The following is an 18,025-nucleotide window of genomic DNA, read 5'->3' as shown; positions in this document are numbered from 1 at the left end:
AATTTCGAAAAGATATTCCATTAAATTCTTATTCTAAAAAACAATCCCATATTAGTTATTAAATTACTACGACAAATTATAAAACTTTAGTTTATCAAATTGTACCATTTATTATTAATCAAATATTAAGCATAAGGTTGAGGTGACAAATATACATTTTTACAAACTTTATTTTGACTTTTAAATTTCTAAAATAGCTATATAAGATTTTTTTTATTTTATAAAAATTTGACCATACAATACGTACCTCAGCCAATTTATATGTAAATGATGTGAAATTAAATAATTGATTTATTTAAAATTTAATGACTGGAAGGGAATTAAATTTTAATTTAAAACACCTAAAAAAAAACTATTAGGGAACACCGACAACGTCCTCGGAGTACATGGAAATTGCCAAAGTTACGAAACGACAAGTGGGATCTGTCCGAAATTGGAAACCTATTTTATTAAAAAAAAAAGAAAAAAAAAGTCTCTTATTTTAAATACTTTTAGTATTATTTTTATCTGAAATGAAAAGGCAAAGTCGTCCCTCCACTCTGCTGAATCAGAGATAGAATCCCTCATTTTCCCATTTTCTCTTCCTCTTCGCCTCTTAACAAATCTCTCCTCTCTCTTCTTTTTCCAGACACCGCCCCGTTTTACACCCATCTCAATTTGTTATTTGTGGTTGTCCTCCTCCTCTTCCGCCGCCGCCACCGCCCGCCGGGTTCCATCACCGTCGTGGGGGATGGTGTTTGTTTAATCATTGCGGTTTATTGGGTAATGTGGGATTTTGGTCAGAGTCCCCTCTGAGCTGGTTGGTGGATGGGAAAATTAAACTTACTTGACTGGTAGAGATGGAGATTTAGGTAGAGATTGAGAGAGAACCAAACCAAAAAAAGATAACCCTAGGACAACAAAAATTGCTGTCCCCTTCTTTCTCAGAACGTTTGAAACAGATAAATGCTCTGAATCTTCTTCTTTACGCCTCTCGATTTTAATATCCTTTTTTGTTTTTTTGCTGTACTCATGCCGGCCGATTTAGATAATTCCTCGTCGGCTTCCGGCGAACCCACTGAATCCTCCCCCGGAAACGTCGCTCCGACTCCCAAACCCGCCGCTAAGAAAAAACGAAATCTCCCCGGAATGCCAGGTACCATATTGTTTTCTATCATTGGTTATTAGTTTACTTCTGTTTTTTTTGAGTGTTGAATTGGAACTTTTGTTCTGCGTAGATCCGGATGCGGAAGTTATTGCTCTGTCCCCGAAGACCCTTTTGGCCACAAATCGATTTGTTTGCGAGATTTGTAACAAGGGGTTTCAGAGGGATCAGAATCTGCAGCTTCACCGGCGAGGGCACAATCTTCCATGGAAGCTCCGGCAGAGGACAAGTAAGGAGGTGAAGAAGAAGGTCTATGTTTGCCCTGAGAGTTCTTGTGTTCATCACGATCCCTCTAGAGCTCTGGGTGATCTGACTGGGATTAAGAAGCACTTTTGCAGAAAGCACGGCGAGAAGAAGTGGAAATGCGACAAGTGTTCGAAGAAATACGCCGTTCAGTCTGATTGGAAAGCCCACTCCAAAATTTGTGGAACTAGAGAGTATAAATGCGATTGTGGTACTCTGTTTTCCAGGTTCCTAATTCCTCCATTTTGCCTTTGCTTATGAAAATTGTATTTTCATTTGGGGATTTTGAGGGTTTCTTTTTGCTTTTTCTTCTCCTTTTGAAGAAGGGACAGCTTCATTACACATAGAGCTTTCTGTGATGCATTGGCAGAGGAAAATGCAAAAGCTCAGCCTCAGTCGTTGGTGGACAAACCGGTTTCTGATTCTCAGAAAGCGGTGGAATCTAGTCCGAAGCCATCTCCGCCGCCGGAACCGTCACCTCCGCCGTCAACTTGTGTTCTGTCTCCTGTCTTGCCGATTCAGAGTCAAGGTAAAATCAACAACTACTCTGCCTCCTCAGTTAGCTTTGTCGTGTTTTGTATTTTGTCCCCAATGAAATGAACAGAACAAATTTATGTGAAGCCTTGGATTGTAGTTGTTTTTTGTCTGTTGTTGTTTCTTTGGTTCTCCATCTGGGGATGGGAGAGTGATTTGAGAGGGAGCCATTAAAAGTGAACTTTTCTGGAATAGTTACTGTCAACACTATGAGATTCACAACTTTATAGTTAAAAACATGATGATTCTGCCTTTTTCTTTTAAAGAATTCCCCCAAATGTTCCTTTCCCCTTTCTTTCCCTTTGTTTAACTTGTTTTTCTCCTTGCATTTATCGACCATCGACCAGAGAATCAACCCGAAGAAGCACCGATGGCTACGACAGGCATGAGTAGTAGCTGCAGCAGTAGCAGCAGCAAGAGCTCGAGCAGCAACAACAGTTCGAGTAGTCAGTTTGCTAGCTTGTTTGCTTCCACAACTACATCAATGAGCCTGCAACCTCCTCGACCCCCGACATTTACAGACTTGATACATACTATGGCTTGTTCAGATCGCTTGACCGATTATGCACCAACGACGACTATTGAACCTATTTCCCTATGTCTTTCAACTAGCCATGGGGCATCAGTTTTTGGGGCTGCCAGCCAAGAGCTCCGGCAGTACACACCAAGTCCACAACCTGCAATGTCCGCCACTGCATTACTACAAAAGGCTGCTCAAATGGGAGCAGCAGCATCAAATGCCTCATTGCTTCGCGGGTTGGGATTGGGGTTAGTACCGTCCTCCACCACTTCAGCTGCGCCCCAAGAGAGGTTGCCATGGAATCAGCAGAGGCAAATTGAAGCAGATGGCATCTCGATCAGTGCAGGGCTCGGGCTGGGACTCCCTTGTGATGGCAATTCTGGATTGAAGGAACTAATGAGGAGCAGCAACCATTCGATATTTGCTCCAAAACATACTACCCTGGACTTCCTCGGACTGGGGATGGCAGCAGCTGGTGGCAGCCCCAACAGCAGCCTGGCGGCGCTGATTGGTGGGAGTATGGGATCATACGGAGGGGGTGCCAAATCCAGCAAAGACATGAACACAAACAATTAAAGGTAAGAAAAGAAAGGGAAGTCCCCATCTTTTTTGTCCGCTGGCTTTGGGCCCCTTCCCTCTTCTGTTTCTTCACGTTCTTCTCTGTTTTGCAACACTATTTTACAGATTTCTGTGTGTATATAATTAATTAATGGGTAAAGAAAGATCCTTCGATTGATCTTCAAATTAGTAACTTCCATTTCAGTACAACGTTAAAACACAAAATGTGGCATTTTTGTCCCTTCTTTTTCATCTCTCTCTCTGTCTCTCCCTTACATTTCTGTGCTCTTATTCGTTGGAGCTAAGTTCGATGATACCACGACATTGAAGGTTTCGAGTTACGTTCGTTGTCTCAGAATTCTTAGTGTTGGCTCTTCTTCTTCTTCCCTGCGTCTTCTCTGTCTTTCTTCTGCCTCTCTGCGTCTCCTACCTCTCTCTCTTCGATGTGCTTCCTCACTCTCCCTAGCTTCCTCTGCCTCTCTCTCTGCCTCCCTTTCTCCCCTCACCGCCTCTTCCTCTTCCCTTCGCGCCTCCTCCTCTTCCCTCTCCCGTTCTTCCTCCTCCTCCCTTTTTCTTGCCTCCTCCTCTTCCCTTCGCCCCCTCTCCGCCTCCTCTTCCCTCTCCCGTTCCTCCTCCTCCCTTTTTCTTGCCTCCTCCTCTTCTCTCTCCCTTTCTTCCTCCTCTCTCCTCCTCCTCTCTTCCTCTCTCTTTGCCTCCTCCTCCTTCCGCTTCCTCTCCTCCTCCTCCTCCTCCTTCCGCTTCCTCTCCTCCTCCTCCTCCTCCTCCCGCTTCCTCTCCTCCTCCTCTTGTCTCTCTCTCTCAGCTTCCTCCACCATTTTCCTCACTTCCTCTTCAGCACAAGACGTACACTCCAATATAACTGACTCAACTCTAGCTCCCAACAACCGATCAATCGTTGTCACATTCACATCAAACGACCACGCCAACACTTCCCTGTCCACAGTTTGCAACACCGAGCTACGTCCAGCCAAGAACTGTGGCAGGTTATTCCTGTTCGTCGTGCTAAATCCAACAAAAACAAACGACCCATTGTTGAACGACATCTGCGCCATTGGATGGAACCTTGGCACCACGAACACATCACCTTTACCTACTACAAAACTCCATTTCTTGCATATTGAACTGTTCGTCATGCTCGAACACCCCACCCGAACCACCCCTGCCTCCTCCGACGTCACAATCCCTATCTCCCACGCCCTTGGATTCCAATGCGGACCCATCATTGAGCCCTGCAAGTGAATTCCGTTGTTCGTCATCTCTAAACATAATCATATCAGGAATTAGTGATTAAGTTTAAGAAATAACTAACCGCTGTGAGGTTGACTACGAAGAAGCCAATGTTGGAGCCCTTCAACTGATGGGAGACTTTCTTAGTTACAGTCAAACTCCATCCATTACAGTTTTCAAAATCCGGGTCCGCTTCAAAAACGTTGTACAACCCTTTCTTCTTCTTCTTCTTCTTGTTGAAATCCATCCCACTCCCGCCTCCCCCTATGAAAGATTTCAAGAACCGAGCTTCTAATTCCAACGACATCGACAACGACGACGTCGGCTTCTTGCTCAAAGTGGTTGCAGCGTGGACAATCAGCGGCGGCCTTTTCGCATCCATTATTTCCTCAATTACTTCCTCCGGGACCTTTTGACACATTCATCACAACAGTTCATGAAATCCCAAATTACCCATATGAAAAAACCATCCCCTTTTGAAGATTTTTAAAAACAACTTGAAACGTAGACGAATTCATACCATGAAAGCTTTACAGAGGACTTCTTTGTCGAATCCACGAACATGATCGGTGACACGGGAGTACGCTCCGATGGCCGGCTCCTTAAAAAACATGCATCAAGTTTAACTTAGAATCATAGAAACCAGCCAATTTACAGGATATAAAATCGGATTTAAACGTACAAATGGGTCCTCATCTGTGCTGGAAAACAGAGCATACATCCGAAGCTTTTCACGTTCGGTCTCTAAGCTGCTATGAATGTAAAAAATGGCGCCTGGTTGAAGCCTGAAAATATCTCCCCGCCGTAAATCCACCTCCCTCAAATCATCATCATCAAACCAATTCAATCTCCCACTTCCTACAATAATCACAAACATTCATACCATTCAAAATTCCATATATTCGTCGTTTTTCCTTTCAAAAAACAGAGCATACCAGTGTGCATGTACAACACCATGTCAGCATGAAGAAGAACAGGAAGAAACAGGGAGTTGGGTTCCATTGTAATGAACTGAAGATGATAAGGTCCGAACTGAGAGGCATCGTGTAAATCAATGGCAGAGATCTCGCCGTACTCTGTTTTGAGGAGTGATCTTCTCTCATTGGCTCTCTTCACCACAGGACAGGCCCCTTCCCACCATTTATCATCTGCATTCGAAGGTAGAGAAACGAAAAGGAAGAAGACAGTGAACAGAAAAGAAAGTGAAAATGGCGATCCTGAAATTGCAGTGGATTTCTTCATAGTTGCAAAGGCTGAGCTGAAACATTGAATGTAGGAGAAAATTGTTTTATAACAGAACCGAGGAAGAAAGGAAGTGAGGCTACGTGGCGCTTGAAAGAGACACGTGACATGGAAATTGGACGCGTGGAAGCTGACAGAGTCCAAGCTGTTGGGTTCTTGAGGCTCGTATATAGGTGCAGTTGTTTAATAATATTAGTAAATAAATAAATAAATAAATAAATAAATAATAGTATTAGTAATATAAATTTGCTTGCCGTATTAAATTTTTTACCTACGATTCTATTTCTAATATATATATAAAGATATTAGATCGATTTTCTCCGAAATTTTATTAATTTTATATCTTACGCGCCTTTTATAATTCATTAAATAAATCCATAATTTATAATGGAATTTAATATTTTTTTATATTTATATTATTGAGATTGTAACTCATCTAAATTTAAAGTACAATTGGATGAAATTTAATAAGTTTGTGAGTCAAAATTTTTAAAAATTATTAATAAATTTTTTAAAAAATTAATTAATTTATGTGATATAAAATTTAAATTTCATGTAATTAAAATCTTAATATTTTAATTTTATAGGTAGTAAATATGTGTATTTTTAATAATAATTAATTACAGTTTAATGGTTTGTTGAATCCAGGACACCGAGCTCTTAAATTTTGCCGTAACAAATCGACGGTGCAAGATGATTATATATATATATATATGGAAGGAGCTGTTTGTCGGAATCGAAGCCGAAAACTTGGACAAAAAGTTACATTCCAAATCCTCTGCACAAAATTCAGCAAACCGCCTCCTCTCTACCTTTTCCGTTTTCCCATCTTTTGAAGACTTATTTTTCTCTTGAGAAAAGCCAAACTCGTCGTCTTCACAGATTCACAGAGCTCTCTCTCTCTGTAAACAGTTCCTCTTCATCTTGTTCACAAGTTTGTTTCGAATCAACGGACAGTGAAGCAGCTGTTCTAGCGGTCTTCACTGGTTCAATCCAGTTCCAGAAAGTAGAAAGTAACCGTCGGCCGATTGTTCTATCTATCTCCGGTGATTATTTTTCCGGTGGCTGCGTTTATCGAACCCCTTTTAGGTGGGTTTCAAAAGGGTCTTCGTGTTTTGTAATTGCTGTGTTTTTTGGGTAATGTGGGATTTTGGTCAGACACCTCTCGAAGATATTTGACTCTAGAGAGAGAGAGAGTGATAGATGGAGATTGGGGGAAAAACCCTAGAGAGAGTGAATTAAACTATTGTCACCCACAAAAGGATTCCTCGATTTAAAGTTGAAATACTTTCGGGTTTTTTCCTATTTTGTCTCGATTTTCGAATTGTTCTTCGGATTTGGGAAATTTTACTGCTCCGAAGTCATGCCGGCCGATGAGAAGGATTCGTCCATGGCTTCCGGGAAGGCTAGTGTTTCTTCTCCGGGAGCGAAATCTGCCACTAAGAAAAAGCGAAATCTACCCGGAATGCCAGGTAGTTTGATTATCCAATTGCCCTTTTGAGTTTGTTTGAATTTTTTCGAGAATTCAAATTGATTGAACTTGATTTTCTCTCGCAGATCCGGAAGCGGAAGTAATTGCTCTGTCTCCGAAGACCCTTTTTGCCACAAATCGTTTTGTTTGTGAGATTTGCAACAAGGGGTTTCAGAGGGATCAGAATCTGCAGCTTCACCGGCGAGGTCATAATCTTCCATGGAAGCTCCGGCAGAGGACAAGTAAGGAGGTGAAGAAGAAGGTCTATGTTTGCCCTGAGAGTTCTTGTGTTCATCATGATCCCTCCAGAGCTCTGGGTGATCTGACCGGGATTAAGAAGCACTTTTGCAGAAAGCACGGTGAGAAGAAGTGGAAATGCGACAAGTGTTCGAAGAAATACGCTGTTCAGTCTGATTGGAAAGCTCATTCCAAAATTTGTGGAACCAGAGAGTATAAATGCGATTGTGGAACTTTGTTTTCCTGGTAGATTTAATATCTTGTTCAGTTCGTCTTGGATTTTGTTGAAATTTTTGGGATTTTGAATTGGGTTTTGGTTTTTCTTTTGCAGGAGGGATAGCTTCATTAGACATAGAGCTTTCTGTGATGCATTGGCGAAGGAAAGTTCAAAAGCTCAGCCTATGCCGGTGGACAAACCGGATTTGCACTCCGACCCCGATGGCGATTCTCAGTCAGCGGCGGTCAAACCAAATCTAGAGCCTTCTCCTCCACCTCCACCTCCACCGCCTCCGCCATCATCACCGCCGGTTTCATCTCCTCCACAGTCAACTGGTGAGCTAATAACTGCATTACCTGTGCCTAGTCAAGGTAAAGTCAAACCTCTTGGCCTTATTCACTTTGTCGTGTGGTCGTTCGTCTTTATGGAACAACAAAATCAATACCAAAACTCTGTTGCTTGTTGTTTGTTTTTGTCTGTTATTGTTCTTTGTTTCCATATAAAATCAGAGAATTGAGAAGGTTTTTTAAAATGGAACTTTTTCTGGAATGGCTATCTCTAAACTATTAGACTCACAGCTTTTGTTAAAGTGATCCCCAAGTGCTTAGAAAAGCTAAAAGGAAATGATTGATTGTTCCTCATTTTTGTTTTGTTTTTAAGAATTCCCAGATGTTGATCTCTGTGTGCTTAGGTGAACCTTTTTAATCCTGTTTCTGTTAGTAAGGTTCTTATTTTTCGTAACAGAGCTGTCGGAGAATCCCTCGCAATGTACTGAAGAAGCGCCCGGTACACCTGGCCTGAGTCGGAGCAGCAGCAGCAGCAGCAAGAGCGCGAGCAGCAATAGCAGCTCGAGAAGCAGCGGATTTGCTGGCTTATTTGCTTCGTCGATGACATCAAGGAGCCTTCAACCTCCAAGACCTCCTGGTTTTACAGACCTAATGCAAGCCATGGTTTGTTCAGATCGCTCATCAGACTATGCATCATCTTCAACCATTGAACCTACTTCTCTGTCTCTTGCAATGAATCAAGGGCCATTGATCTTCGGAACAGCCAGCCAAGACCTCCGGCAGTATACGCCAACGCCACAGCCTGCAATGTCCGCCACAGCATTACTCCAAAAAGCAGCTCAAATAGGTGCAACAGCATCAAATGCCTCGTTGCTTCGTGGTTTGGGTTTAGTATCATCTTCTTCCTCTTTAGCTGCCCAGCAAGAGAGCTTGCCATGGAACCACCAGAGCCATGGTCAACCTGATGGCATCTCGATCGCTGCAGGGCTCGGACTCGGACGTCCCTGTGATGGAAACTCAGGATTGAAGGAACTAATGATGGGAAACCATTCCATGTTTCCCCCAAAACATACCACCCTGGATTTCCTTGGATTGGGAATGGCAGCTGATGGAAGCCCCAACACTGGCCTGGCTGCGCTAATTACATCAGTCGGCAGCGGTGTAGACATCGGGGTAACAACATTATCATACGGTGGTAGCGGTGTAGACGTCGGGGTAACAACGTTATCATACAGCGGCAGCGGTGACATACCGGAGAAGAAAACGGAAACAGAATAAGAGAAGCTCTCTTTTGAAATGTAAAATTGCGAGAACCCCACAGAATCTCTTCCCTTTTTGTCTTTCAGGTTACTAAACATTTGGTTTTGTGAACTCTTGCTGTCGGGTAGCGGCTTTAGAAACAGAAGCGACATGGAAGGAAGCCATGACTGTACTTATTGTAAGATCAGTGGATCAACCAGTAAATTAAACTTAAAACACATTGTAATCTGAAATTTGAAATGTGAAAGTGACAAAACTAGAACATCATCATTAAATTATAAATTACACTTTAATGGTTATAATTTGTCGGTTCCCGACATTTGTTTGCAATATCTTGCAAGAAAAAGAAAAAAAGGACAAATATTTATGTCTCTTCAAATTTGGTCTCCGAAGGAATCACATGGTGTTTGAACGGGTTTGTCTCTTTTTCCACAAATCTTTGATTAACGTCTAGTACACTTCTCTTGTTTAATGAACTGAGGTCGTTACTGACCTACTTAAAATTGACTACGACTACGTGCGCGAGACAAGTATAGGAAAGCCTTTTTTAGGGATCAAATCATGAATTTTTCACAGGAAATATTTGGGGCTCGAGTTCAATTTTTTTTCCATCTAATGAAGAAAAATCTTTCTGTACTCTCTTCTCTAAATAGACTGTACTTCGTAGTTATTTTATAATCGAGAGCACGAAAGAAAAAGGAATATAATACATGATTACTTTTCAAATATAATTCTACCATTATTACTTGGGAAGGATTATAGCTCATAAGTAAAAGAAAAAAAAAATGATCAAATTACAAATTTAGCCCTGATGTATTTGATCTATAAACTATAATATATAATAATTTCTTAAACTTTAAGTAGTGCTCCCATACATTTGAGTTTTCGATTCCTTTTCTATATACCATCCATTCAATTTTCAGTCGCATCGAAACCTTTTTCTTTGGATTTTGAGATCTTCGTTCTTGAATCTCTCATTCATTTCGATGAAGATTTAAGCAGCGATTTTGCTTCCAATCGATCAATGGCTCTTCTCGGCTTCGCAGTCACCAACGAGGTACAATCTCAATTCCCAAATTCGATCTTCTTTTCCATTTCTCCGTCTGCTCGACCTTTTTCCGCTCATTCTCAAATTTAGGAGCTTATTTTGACGAGTTTATTAATGTCTTCTGGATAAAGAGGGTGACCAGTTAGTGATTGGATGGAAGAGGCGTTGTATGTTTCACTTTTACCGATCTCCTATGTAGGTTGCATTTTCTTTTGACGAGTTTTGTTTGGCTAGGATGAAAATCACTTGAACTCCATTACAGGAAGCTATGTATTTTAGTGAGCTGAGTTGAGATGCGATTAACCGTTTGAGACTCAAACAGGTTAGGGATAAAAGTTTGAGTGATTCGCTGCAAACAATGTTAGAAGGATATGACGAGAACTCGAATTTGGGGAGGCTATGATATTTGGGATCCTTTATGCTGCTTCTATATCCTCTTGGTTCCAATGTTGTTCGTACGGCATGGTAATCTTTGACTTAAAAACTCCTTTAACACTTGGTCTTATTTGTCTTAACGCCTTTCCTAGTAGCTTGTTCAGCTTATTTTCACTTCGTTCTAAGAAATATACTAGTGGGAGATGCAAATCTGAATTTTGACGAGAATATGGTTTTAATTGGACTACTCTTATAATGTTATGCCATTATCTACTGGTTTTCATTATGCCTTTTGGCTTGTTTAGTTGCTCTGTAGGGATTGTCTTACCTGTGAATTCCCCTTCAAGGCAATCGAGAAGAAAGATCAAAATGAGCAATAGAAGTGGCTTTTGTATTGGGCAGGTTGGGAAAAAAAAATCTTTTCAGTTCTTTAGCTTTCTTGATTTTTAATTTCAAACAATGGATTATCTTGTATATTGTGTGTCATGGAGAAATATGCAAGCTCTTGGAGGTTTTGCAGGGTTGGCCTAGTTTTCTTTGGGGCATGGGAAAATGCAAAGGAACGTACAATTTTGTGAGTTTGTAATCTATAGGATCATTGTGTTGTCCCATTACGTATCACCGTCAGCCTCACGGTTTTAAAACGCGTGTGTTTGTTAGAGTTTTTCACACCTTATTAAGAGATGCTTCGTTCTCCTCTCCAACCGATGTGGGATCTCACAATCTGAGAACTTTATTATATAGTATACTTAATCAATTTCATGGACGTGGATGAGCTTAAAACTAGTATTTTTGCTTCTGATTCTACTCATAATTTGTTATGTCACATGGCAATTAACATGTATGTAAACTTTAGCCTCCATATTCTGTCTAATGTGTCAGCACTTGGCATTATGGGGTGGCATAAGGATGTTTGTTTAGATACTTGTATTGCTGCATGAAATCTTTTTTACTTTTCAAGAAATTCTCAAGTATACCTTCATGTGATATCAAAGACATTAATCTTCTCTGTTTTTACATTAGTACAGCTTTTGGATCTTTCAGCCTTGTTGAAGTGTTCTGCAGACAAACTTCTTTCATGTTTTCATTCTTTAACGCTTATACATTCTCAATTTTTCTCACTCCCTTGTTTTTTTCTTAGGTAGCTTTTTTTCCCTTGCCAAATAAACTACATGGCACTAAATAAAACTAAAACATATTTTTAGTCAGTCGAACACATTTCTGTCTTTCGTCTTCTTTTAAACCAAAAATGATGGGCGATAACTATAATTTTTAGAAAGATTGAGCTGTATTTCCGTACTTGTATGCTTGTTGGATTGCCATTAAACCTAGTTACAGTCTAGTCCTTGATATCAATTAGGAGACATATACATGCTGACACTGATCGTTGCTGTATTTCTTTTTATCTGCTGTGAATTTGCAGGTTTCCAATGTACTATCGTCTGGAGTTGCGTTTCTTGTTTGTCCAGCTCCCAGCAACTGATGTAAGTACGGGTTTCTGCATTTTCTCCCAGCAACTGATTTAAGTATGGATTTCTCCAGCAACTGATTTAAGTATGGATTTCTCCAGCAACTGATTTAAGTATGGATTTCTCCAGCAACTGATGTATGGATTTCTGCATTTCTAGATCTAATTTTCATAGGAAACAAAAGTCTATTTTATCACAAACCCATGGTTACAAGTAATAAAGACCAAAAAAGGGGTTAGATCTTGTGAGAGTTCCTACGGAGTTTGCAAAAGGATATTTGTCCGGGACATCAATATAGAGCCAAGGAGATAAACTGAAAGGAAGAAACGCCTATTCTCCTTCAGAGATCTCCTGCCATTTCTTTTCAGCAAAGAACCAAAATAGACCTTGAACAACACTTAGCGACACTTCAGAGATCTCCTACATTTAAACCAAATGTGTTCTGAACTATAGTCTTCCATATCTATTCGTTGCTTTTCGACACTTATTGTTGCTCATTTTCAGGGTGCAGAGAAATTATACACGTACCAGCTGCATCCTCTCTTCCTTGGGCATACGATCTTGGGGGCGGTTTCGGATGAAGTGGTAACCCTCCCTCTTATAGTCACGTCTTGCCTCCACAGAAATATTAGCCCTTCAAAGGGCTTAAAAACCATCCACTTTATAAATATATAGACCTTTTATAGTCTCCGCTGTTTTATACAAAATTAAGGAGATCCCATATGCTCTCTAGTCCCTAACAATACAAGTTTTTTCTTTGGAGACTAAACAAACGATATTTAGTGTTTGTTTTTCGATTTTCAACTGCAGGTGAAAACCATTGCTGCACGTCAACCAGAGATTCAGTAATTTAGAACCATGTTTATGAGACTAATGAGATCAGGTGAAGACGTAGCAACATCCTGCTTATTGGTTAATTGGTAATTCCATTTCTTTCAACTCTTTATCTCATCTCAACCTCTGGATCAGTAGAAAGGCTTGGGTTTGCAAGACCAAATCAGGGCTGGAAGGTGCCAACAAATCGAGGATCAAATAAGACTAAGCTTGGATTCGGAGTCAGATATTGATGATCGACTCATTGCCAACAGTTTCCATTCGCTGGTGTAGTTGCAACAACATCAACCCCCGGTTTCCTGGTCTTCCTCTTAAGATAGTGTCGATCAACAGTCTTAGTCTTCCTTTTTCCAATACCTTTCACACAAAACTTAATACTTATGGAAATATTAGAATTTTTTTCACAGATCATCGAGTTCAGTAATTGCAGTAGAAAAGTTCTAAGTATTTGTAATCCCCTACAGTATCGAACCTATGCACCATCTGATTCCATGGTGCTGCGTAAAAAAAATTATAATGTTACAGTTGAAACAGGGCAAAGCGTATAGGTCAGAAAAATAGATTCCTATACTCCTACGACAAGATCATAAATCAGAGTTAATATGGTTCCCACTTTCCCAGTCCAGAATCCATAGCTTATGAATGGTGTAGAGTTGATGTCCTTAGTCCTTACCCTCGTCATCAATAGATTGGGCAGCAGGAGCAGCGATTCCTTTTTCAAAGTTGGCTAATGCTTCTGGTCCACAAAATCGTGTCAATTCTTCCTGTTGTTCCAACAACAAATTTAAAGAGTTTAATTTCAGGACATGACTTCACTAATTCTTTGGTATATTTCATAGGAAGGAAAAGAATATTTAACCTTGATGGAACTATTTTCTGATGTTAGCTTTTCACATTCCTCGGAGAGCCTCTGCAGCTCATCCCTAAGAGTACGATTCTCGTTGTTCAATGTCTGCACTCTCGCCTGTAATTCTTCACACTCCGCCTGCCATTAATAGCATTAAAAACTGGTGATTCTGATGCCCACAAATGGGGAAACATTTCAGTACTACTAGTCCTAGATATTCCTTCCATAAACAATTTCACGTTATTCAATTATATATTATTTTATTTTGTAGGCATCATACTGATTCTGTTATGGCATTCAGGGAAGGAATAAGTGGCTGGAAAACCGTAGAACTAATTTTCCCAGTTCTCACAAGGAATGTTGCGTCAAAATTTCATTACAAAAATTTGCAAAAATTCCAGTTTCTTCATACATCTTTAAAATTACAATTTTTTATCTAAAAAAATCGATTCCGTGAACATTAATGAAAGGTCTGAGTCAAAAAAATATGCAATTTTTGAAGTACAGAGATTTATTGGTCACAAGTAAATAATGTTAAAGTGATATTTGTCAAAAATAGCAGAAAATAAAACGTTGAAGACACATAACCCAAGGGAAGAAGTAAAAAATAGCTAAAATATTATGCTCGATATATACCACACAATATGGGTATCAAAATTGGCAGCTGAAGTTAACACAAGTGAGAATACATACCTGCTTGCGTAATCTTGACCTCCTGGCAGACTCTCGGTTAGATTGCTTCCTTTTCTGCCTTTTCAGCTCACGTTCGTCCTACCAATCAACAAATACACCAAAACTTGAAGATTTCAACGAAAATTTACAGCGTTTAGAAGTATCCAGGAGTGTAATACTGAAAAAATTCATGTATAAAATGAGAATAAACTGTTATGGGTGGGTACGTTTATTGACATATTAGACAAAATTCAACAAAATAAATAAATCCATTGCCCCTATAGTTTGACTCGAAAAGAATACCAATCTATGAAGTGAAGTCGGGAGATTATTTCAAGGGGGTAGCTCATACTTGAACCCATTGCTCAGGCATCACACCATCACGACCAACCATCGGTGTTGGACCAATGGCTGAGGAGACGGCATTCGCTCTCACTTTTCCAGCCCCTGAAGCACCCGTGGTGTTATTCCACAAATCCATTCCCATGTTCAGATTAGTTCCAGGAATGGAGGTGATGGGTTTCCCAGTTACTAAAGATTTGGCATTTGGTCCACCCGTGTTGTTTTGTGCATTGGCTCCTGAAAATAGCAGTTCAATTACAGCATTGATAGCAGCATATATGAGCAGTATAACTTCAATTAAAGTTAAAAGTCACACCATCAGCCAGCATCTGGTTGAAGCTTCCCTTCTTATTTGCAGACAATTCCTAAAAAGAAACGGGGATAACCTCACTAGTACAACAAGTCTATCGTAATAATTGAACCAGTTCAGATGAATGAAAGATCTTGAAGAAAAAGGCACATACATGTTGGTTAGCGTTCTCGTCACTGCCTTCTGATGACCCCTCAGTACCACTATCAGCACTGCAAATACCAGAAATTTTTAATCAGATGAGGCTGAATTTAAAGAAGAATACTTGTACCAAGCCTCAAATTAAAATACCTTTGAGAAGCACCATCATTTCCAGAACTTGAAGCCACCTTTCCACTATCCCCGGTCCTACCACCACCTGAACCAGTATTTCCTGACGTGCCCTTGGATTTTTTTGAGGCCCTTTCTTTTCCATCCGGGGACTTTCCTTCATATTCTGCATTAATTGGTGCTGAGCCAGGAGTCTACAAATGAAAAGCATGTAAAGAACCAATTTAAAATCCTTCTATTCTGTTCTAGTAATTTATGTGGGAATATGAGAACGAATGACCGAGCAAACAGCATATGATGTTAAGATAAAACCATGAAGAAAAAAGATCCACTGATTTGACTATGAATAGAATCCACTAGCTCATCGTGTAAAATGAAGATTACCACGGTGATATTGGGGTGGGCATAAACTCCCCCAGGAGGATATATAGCTGGATAAGGAACTGGAGTCCCATATGGTGGCATCAAAGGATGCTGAAAAATATTTACACAAAATTAAGCAAATAGGAACCTTATTGTCATCTGTGAAAAATATCAAACTTCATACGACTTTGAGTACCTGCCCTCCCCAAATGTAAGGGTGGGGAGTTGGAGAAGCAACAGTAGACGCAAAATAGGGAGGTGGAGTAGCACCAGCACCATAATAAGCCTGCAAAAGAGGCTAAACTTTGAGATAGCAGTATTAATCGAGATCTTCAAAACTATTCTAGGTGTTTGATGAATTCAAAAAAGGCAATTAGTATAGACCGAAACGTCCATATTAACCTGCATTGAGCTTGACCAATCAGGATATGAAGGTGCCGGAGCTATGTCCTGTGCGTAATGATCAAAATAATTAAAGATATGAACAACTTGAGAATGAAAATTGGCAGAAGGAAGGAAGGTTCAATCACCTGAGATGAAGAGAGAGGCTTGGAAGTTTTAGAAGGCGTGCCCTCTTCCCCTGTCCCCATCAACCAATGCTGAAAACAAACCACTATAATTCAACAATTTCCGAGTTACAGTCCGGTGTTCTAGATGATTTCTACGACCAACCTGATAATCAGTTACCAACAACAATGAATGAGAGAAATACACTCGGATAGGTCATTTAGGGAAAAAAAAAAAACATAATTTCATTCAACAAGTACGTCGTGCAATAATAAATTCATAGTTGGACAGGTACAGTACCAATCTACAGAGTTAAAGATACAATAGGATGGCCATCATTCAACACTGCTACCAATTTAGATTCCGGGAAATCAGATCATAATATTAGAACTTAGATACCCAAATGAGGATCTGCTTCCTGGAATTAGTGAGAATTCCAATGGTCTCACTGATTCCAGGGATCCACTAATGAATAACTTTCTCTAATCATAGAAATTAATGACATTTTGTTCTCAGGGATCCAATCTTCCATACCCCTAATCACAGGTTCCAACATAAACGCCGAAAAATTCTGCGATCGAGCATGTTTCTACATGTGAAATTTACTTCCCAAATGGGGAATCTAACATATAATACCTACACCTGCTTATAAGAACGCAGCTTCCAATCCCAAACCATATATGTAAGATCATTCGAGCAAAGCAATTTTTTCCCCTAAAAACAGAATTGCTTATAAAATTGCTGCAGAGGACTCCATTAATCTTCGAATTAAACATAGACGGCCACATATCGAGGGGCAAATTTAAGTCATCAAACAAAAAAGGATTAGTGAGACTAAAAAAACTTGGTCTGAGAAACTGAAGTATAAGAAAATAGTCCCAAAAAGAAGTTGAATCGAATCCGAAAACCACAAGACGGCCAAGATATTTCCACATCCCAAAACTTGAGTTTAATTCGACGACAATAGACAGCCGTATGAGAAAACTTCAAAAAAAAGAGTAAAATTAGGACCAAATACGACCAAATGTTCCAATACACTACGTGTCTGTACAGGAAGAAACCAAACATTAGCGAGACAGAGAGAGAGACCTGCTTTCATGGCGCAAGAAAACTTCAAGAGGAATGATGTGGAAGTCCAGGTGGAAGGCGTGTCTATATGTAGGTTGTTGACTGGATGATCAACGGCTGAGAATTGTGGATTCTGGATCTCTCGAAATCCAAATCCGATCTCTGCGGCTCAAAAAAGAAACCACAAACTTTGCGCAGGGAAAAACCTGGTTACTATGTGTGTGAGAGCGAGTGTGATTGTTGTCGGCTGGCGGTGGCGACGGGAAGCATAGAGATGCAGTGTACGGCGGAAGAAAAGAGTGGCGCCACCACTAAAACCGCCTCTGCCGACGAAGAAGACTGCGCGTGGAAATCAGAGAGATGGGGATCCGGTGTAACGGTGTCCTTTAGGATGACCTGGGTTAAGTTTAATCGACGGCTTCGGGTTAGGGTTTCGCCAATTGACACGTGCGAAAAGATCCTTCCAGCTGTCCACGTTTTACTGGATCAGATTTGTGACGAAGCCAAACTTCGATGACTCATCGTGACAACTAATGGATAACCTTAAATATTGTACCAATGTTTTTTCTCTACATTAATCTTCATAAAATTAATACAATTCTTAAATATTTTGCTAAAATTATAAATTTAATAATTAAAAAATGTGCTTAAATCATATAGCCTGTTGTTTTTAGAACTCATAGATTAGGAAGAGATTTCTACCTCCTCTCTAATATGGGATTTCACAATCCACTCTTGAAGACCTAGCATCTTTGCTGACGCTCGTTCTATCTCTTCAATCGATGTAAGATCTCACAATTCACCCCTTTTTGGAGGCCAACGTCTTCCTTAGCACTTTTGCCCCCTTTTGTCTTAAAAATGAAAATATAACAATAACATGATTAAGGTAAATAAAAAACAAAAAGGTTTAGAAAATAGAAAAAGAAAATTAAGCAAGAACATAAAAAGCTCAGCTTTTG

At 40.1% G+C, this 18,025-nt stretch overlaps 4 protein-coding genes and 1 pseudogene across 7 annotated transcripts; 3 read left to right on the top strand and 2 right to left on the bottom strand.

Annotated features, from left to right (window-relative positions):
• The first annotated feature begins 525 nt into the window (after positions 1-525).
• Positions 526-3,185, top strand: LOC111453793 (protein indeterminate-domain 2-like). Of its 2 annotated transcripts, none has more exons than XM_023095027.1 (4): positions 526-1,135; positions 1,218-1,614; positions 1,711-1,912; positions 2,268-3,185. In XM_023095027.1, exons 1-4 carry the CDS (start codon positions 1,012-1,014, stop codon positions 3,015-3,017), a joined length of 1,473 nt encoding a protein of 490 aa, XP_022950795.1. In that variant the 5' UTR covers positions 526-1,011; the 3' UTR covers positions 3,018-3,185. The 2 variants fall into 2 exon arrangements, with proteins under 2 accessions (XP_022950795.1, XP_022950794.1); XM_023095026.1 differs by having other exon boundaries at positions 1,711-1,916; positions 2,269-3,185.
• Positions 3,186-3,259: 74 nt separating this feature from the next.
• LOC111453792 (vicilin-like seed storage protein At2g18540) lies at positions 3,260-5,502 on the bottom strand. The gene is made up of 5 exons (XM_023095025.1): positions 5,183-5,502; positions 4,930-5,105; positions 4,768-4,848; positions 4,330-4,656; positions 3,260-4,249 (listed from the first exon to the last, which is right to left on the bottom strand). Exons 1-5 carry the CDS (start codon positions 5,487-5,489, stop codon positions 3,338-3,340), a joined length of 1,803 nt encoding a protein of 600 aa, XP_022950793.1. The 5' UTR covers positions 5,490-5,502; the 3' UTR covers positions 3,260-3,337.
• A 724-nt stretch (positions 5,503-6,226) lies between these two features.
• LOC111453693 (protein indeterminate-domain 2-like) lies at positions 6,227-9,265 on the top strand. Of its 2 annotated transcripts, none has more exons than XM_023094895.1 (4): positions 6,227-6,961; positions 7,047-7,443; positions 7,529-7,749; positions 8,159-9,265. In XM_023094895.1, the coding sequence occupies exons 1-4, from the start codon at positions 6,853-6,855 to the stop codon at positions 8,977-8,979; spliced, it is 1,548 nt and encodes a 515-aa protein (XP_022950663.1). In that variant the 5' UTR covers positions 6,227-6,852; the 3' UTR covers positions 8,980-9,265. The 2 variants fall into 2 exon arrangements, with proteins under 2 accessions (XP_022950663.1, XP_022950662.1); XM_023094894.1 differs by having other exon boundaries at positions 7,529-7,785.
• Positions 9,266-9,838: 573 nt separating this feature from the next.
• On the top strand, positions 9,839-13,093 carry LOC111453397 (annotated as a pseudogene).
• Positions 13,069-17,465, bottom strand: LOC111453396 (G-box-binding factor 1-like). Of its 2 annotated transcripts, none has more exons than XM_023094480.1 (12): positions 17,088-17,465; positions 16,022-16,163; positions 15,894-15,941; positions 15,688-15,777; positions 15,513-15,602; positions 15,150-15,322; positions 15,013-15,070; positions 14,865-14,913; positions 14,559-14,785; positions 14,228-14,305; positions 13,547-13,672; positions 13,069-13,451 (listed from the first exon to the last, which is right to left on the bottom strand). In XM_023094480.1, the coding sequence occupies exons 2-12, from the start codon at positions 16,079-16,081 to the stop codon at positions 13,350-13,352; spliced, it is 1,101 nt and encodes a 366-aa protein (XP_022950248.1). In that variant the 5' UTR covers positions 16,082-16,163; positions 17,088-17,465; the 3' UTR covers positions 13,069-13,349. The 2 variants fall into 2 exon arrangements, with proteins under 2 accessions (XP_022950248.1, XP_022950249.1); XM_023094481.1 differs by having other exon boundaries at positions 16,022-16,090; positions 17,088-17,456.
• Between the last annotated feature and the right edge of the window lie 560 nt (positions 17,466-18,025).

Source organism: Cucurbita moschata, unplaced genomic scaffold (assembly GCF_002738365.1).
Source record: "Cucurbita moschata cultivar Rifu unplaced genomic scaffold, Cmos_1.0 Cmo_Scf00015, whole genome shotgun sequence".
Classification (NCBI taxonomy): Eukaryota; Viridiplantae; Streptophyta; class Magnoliopsida; order Cucurbitales; family Cucurbitaceae; genus Cucurbita; species Cucurbita moschata.
The sequence above is the reverse complement of the archived record's forward strand: the minus strand, read 5'-3'. Positions and strand labels throughout refer to the sequence as shown.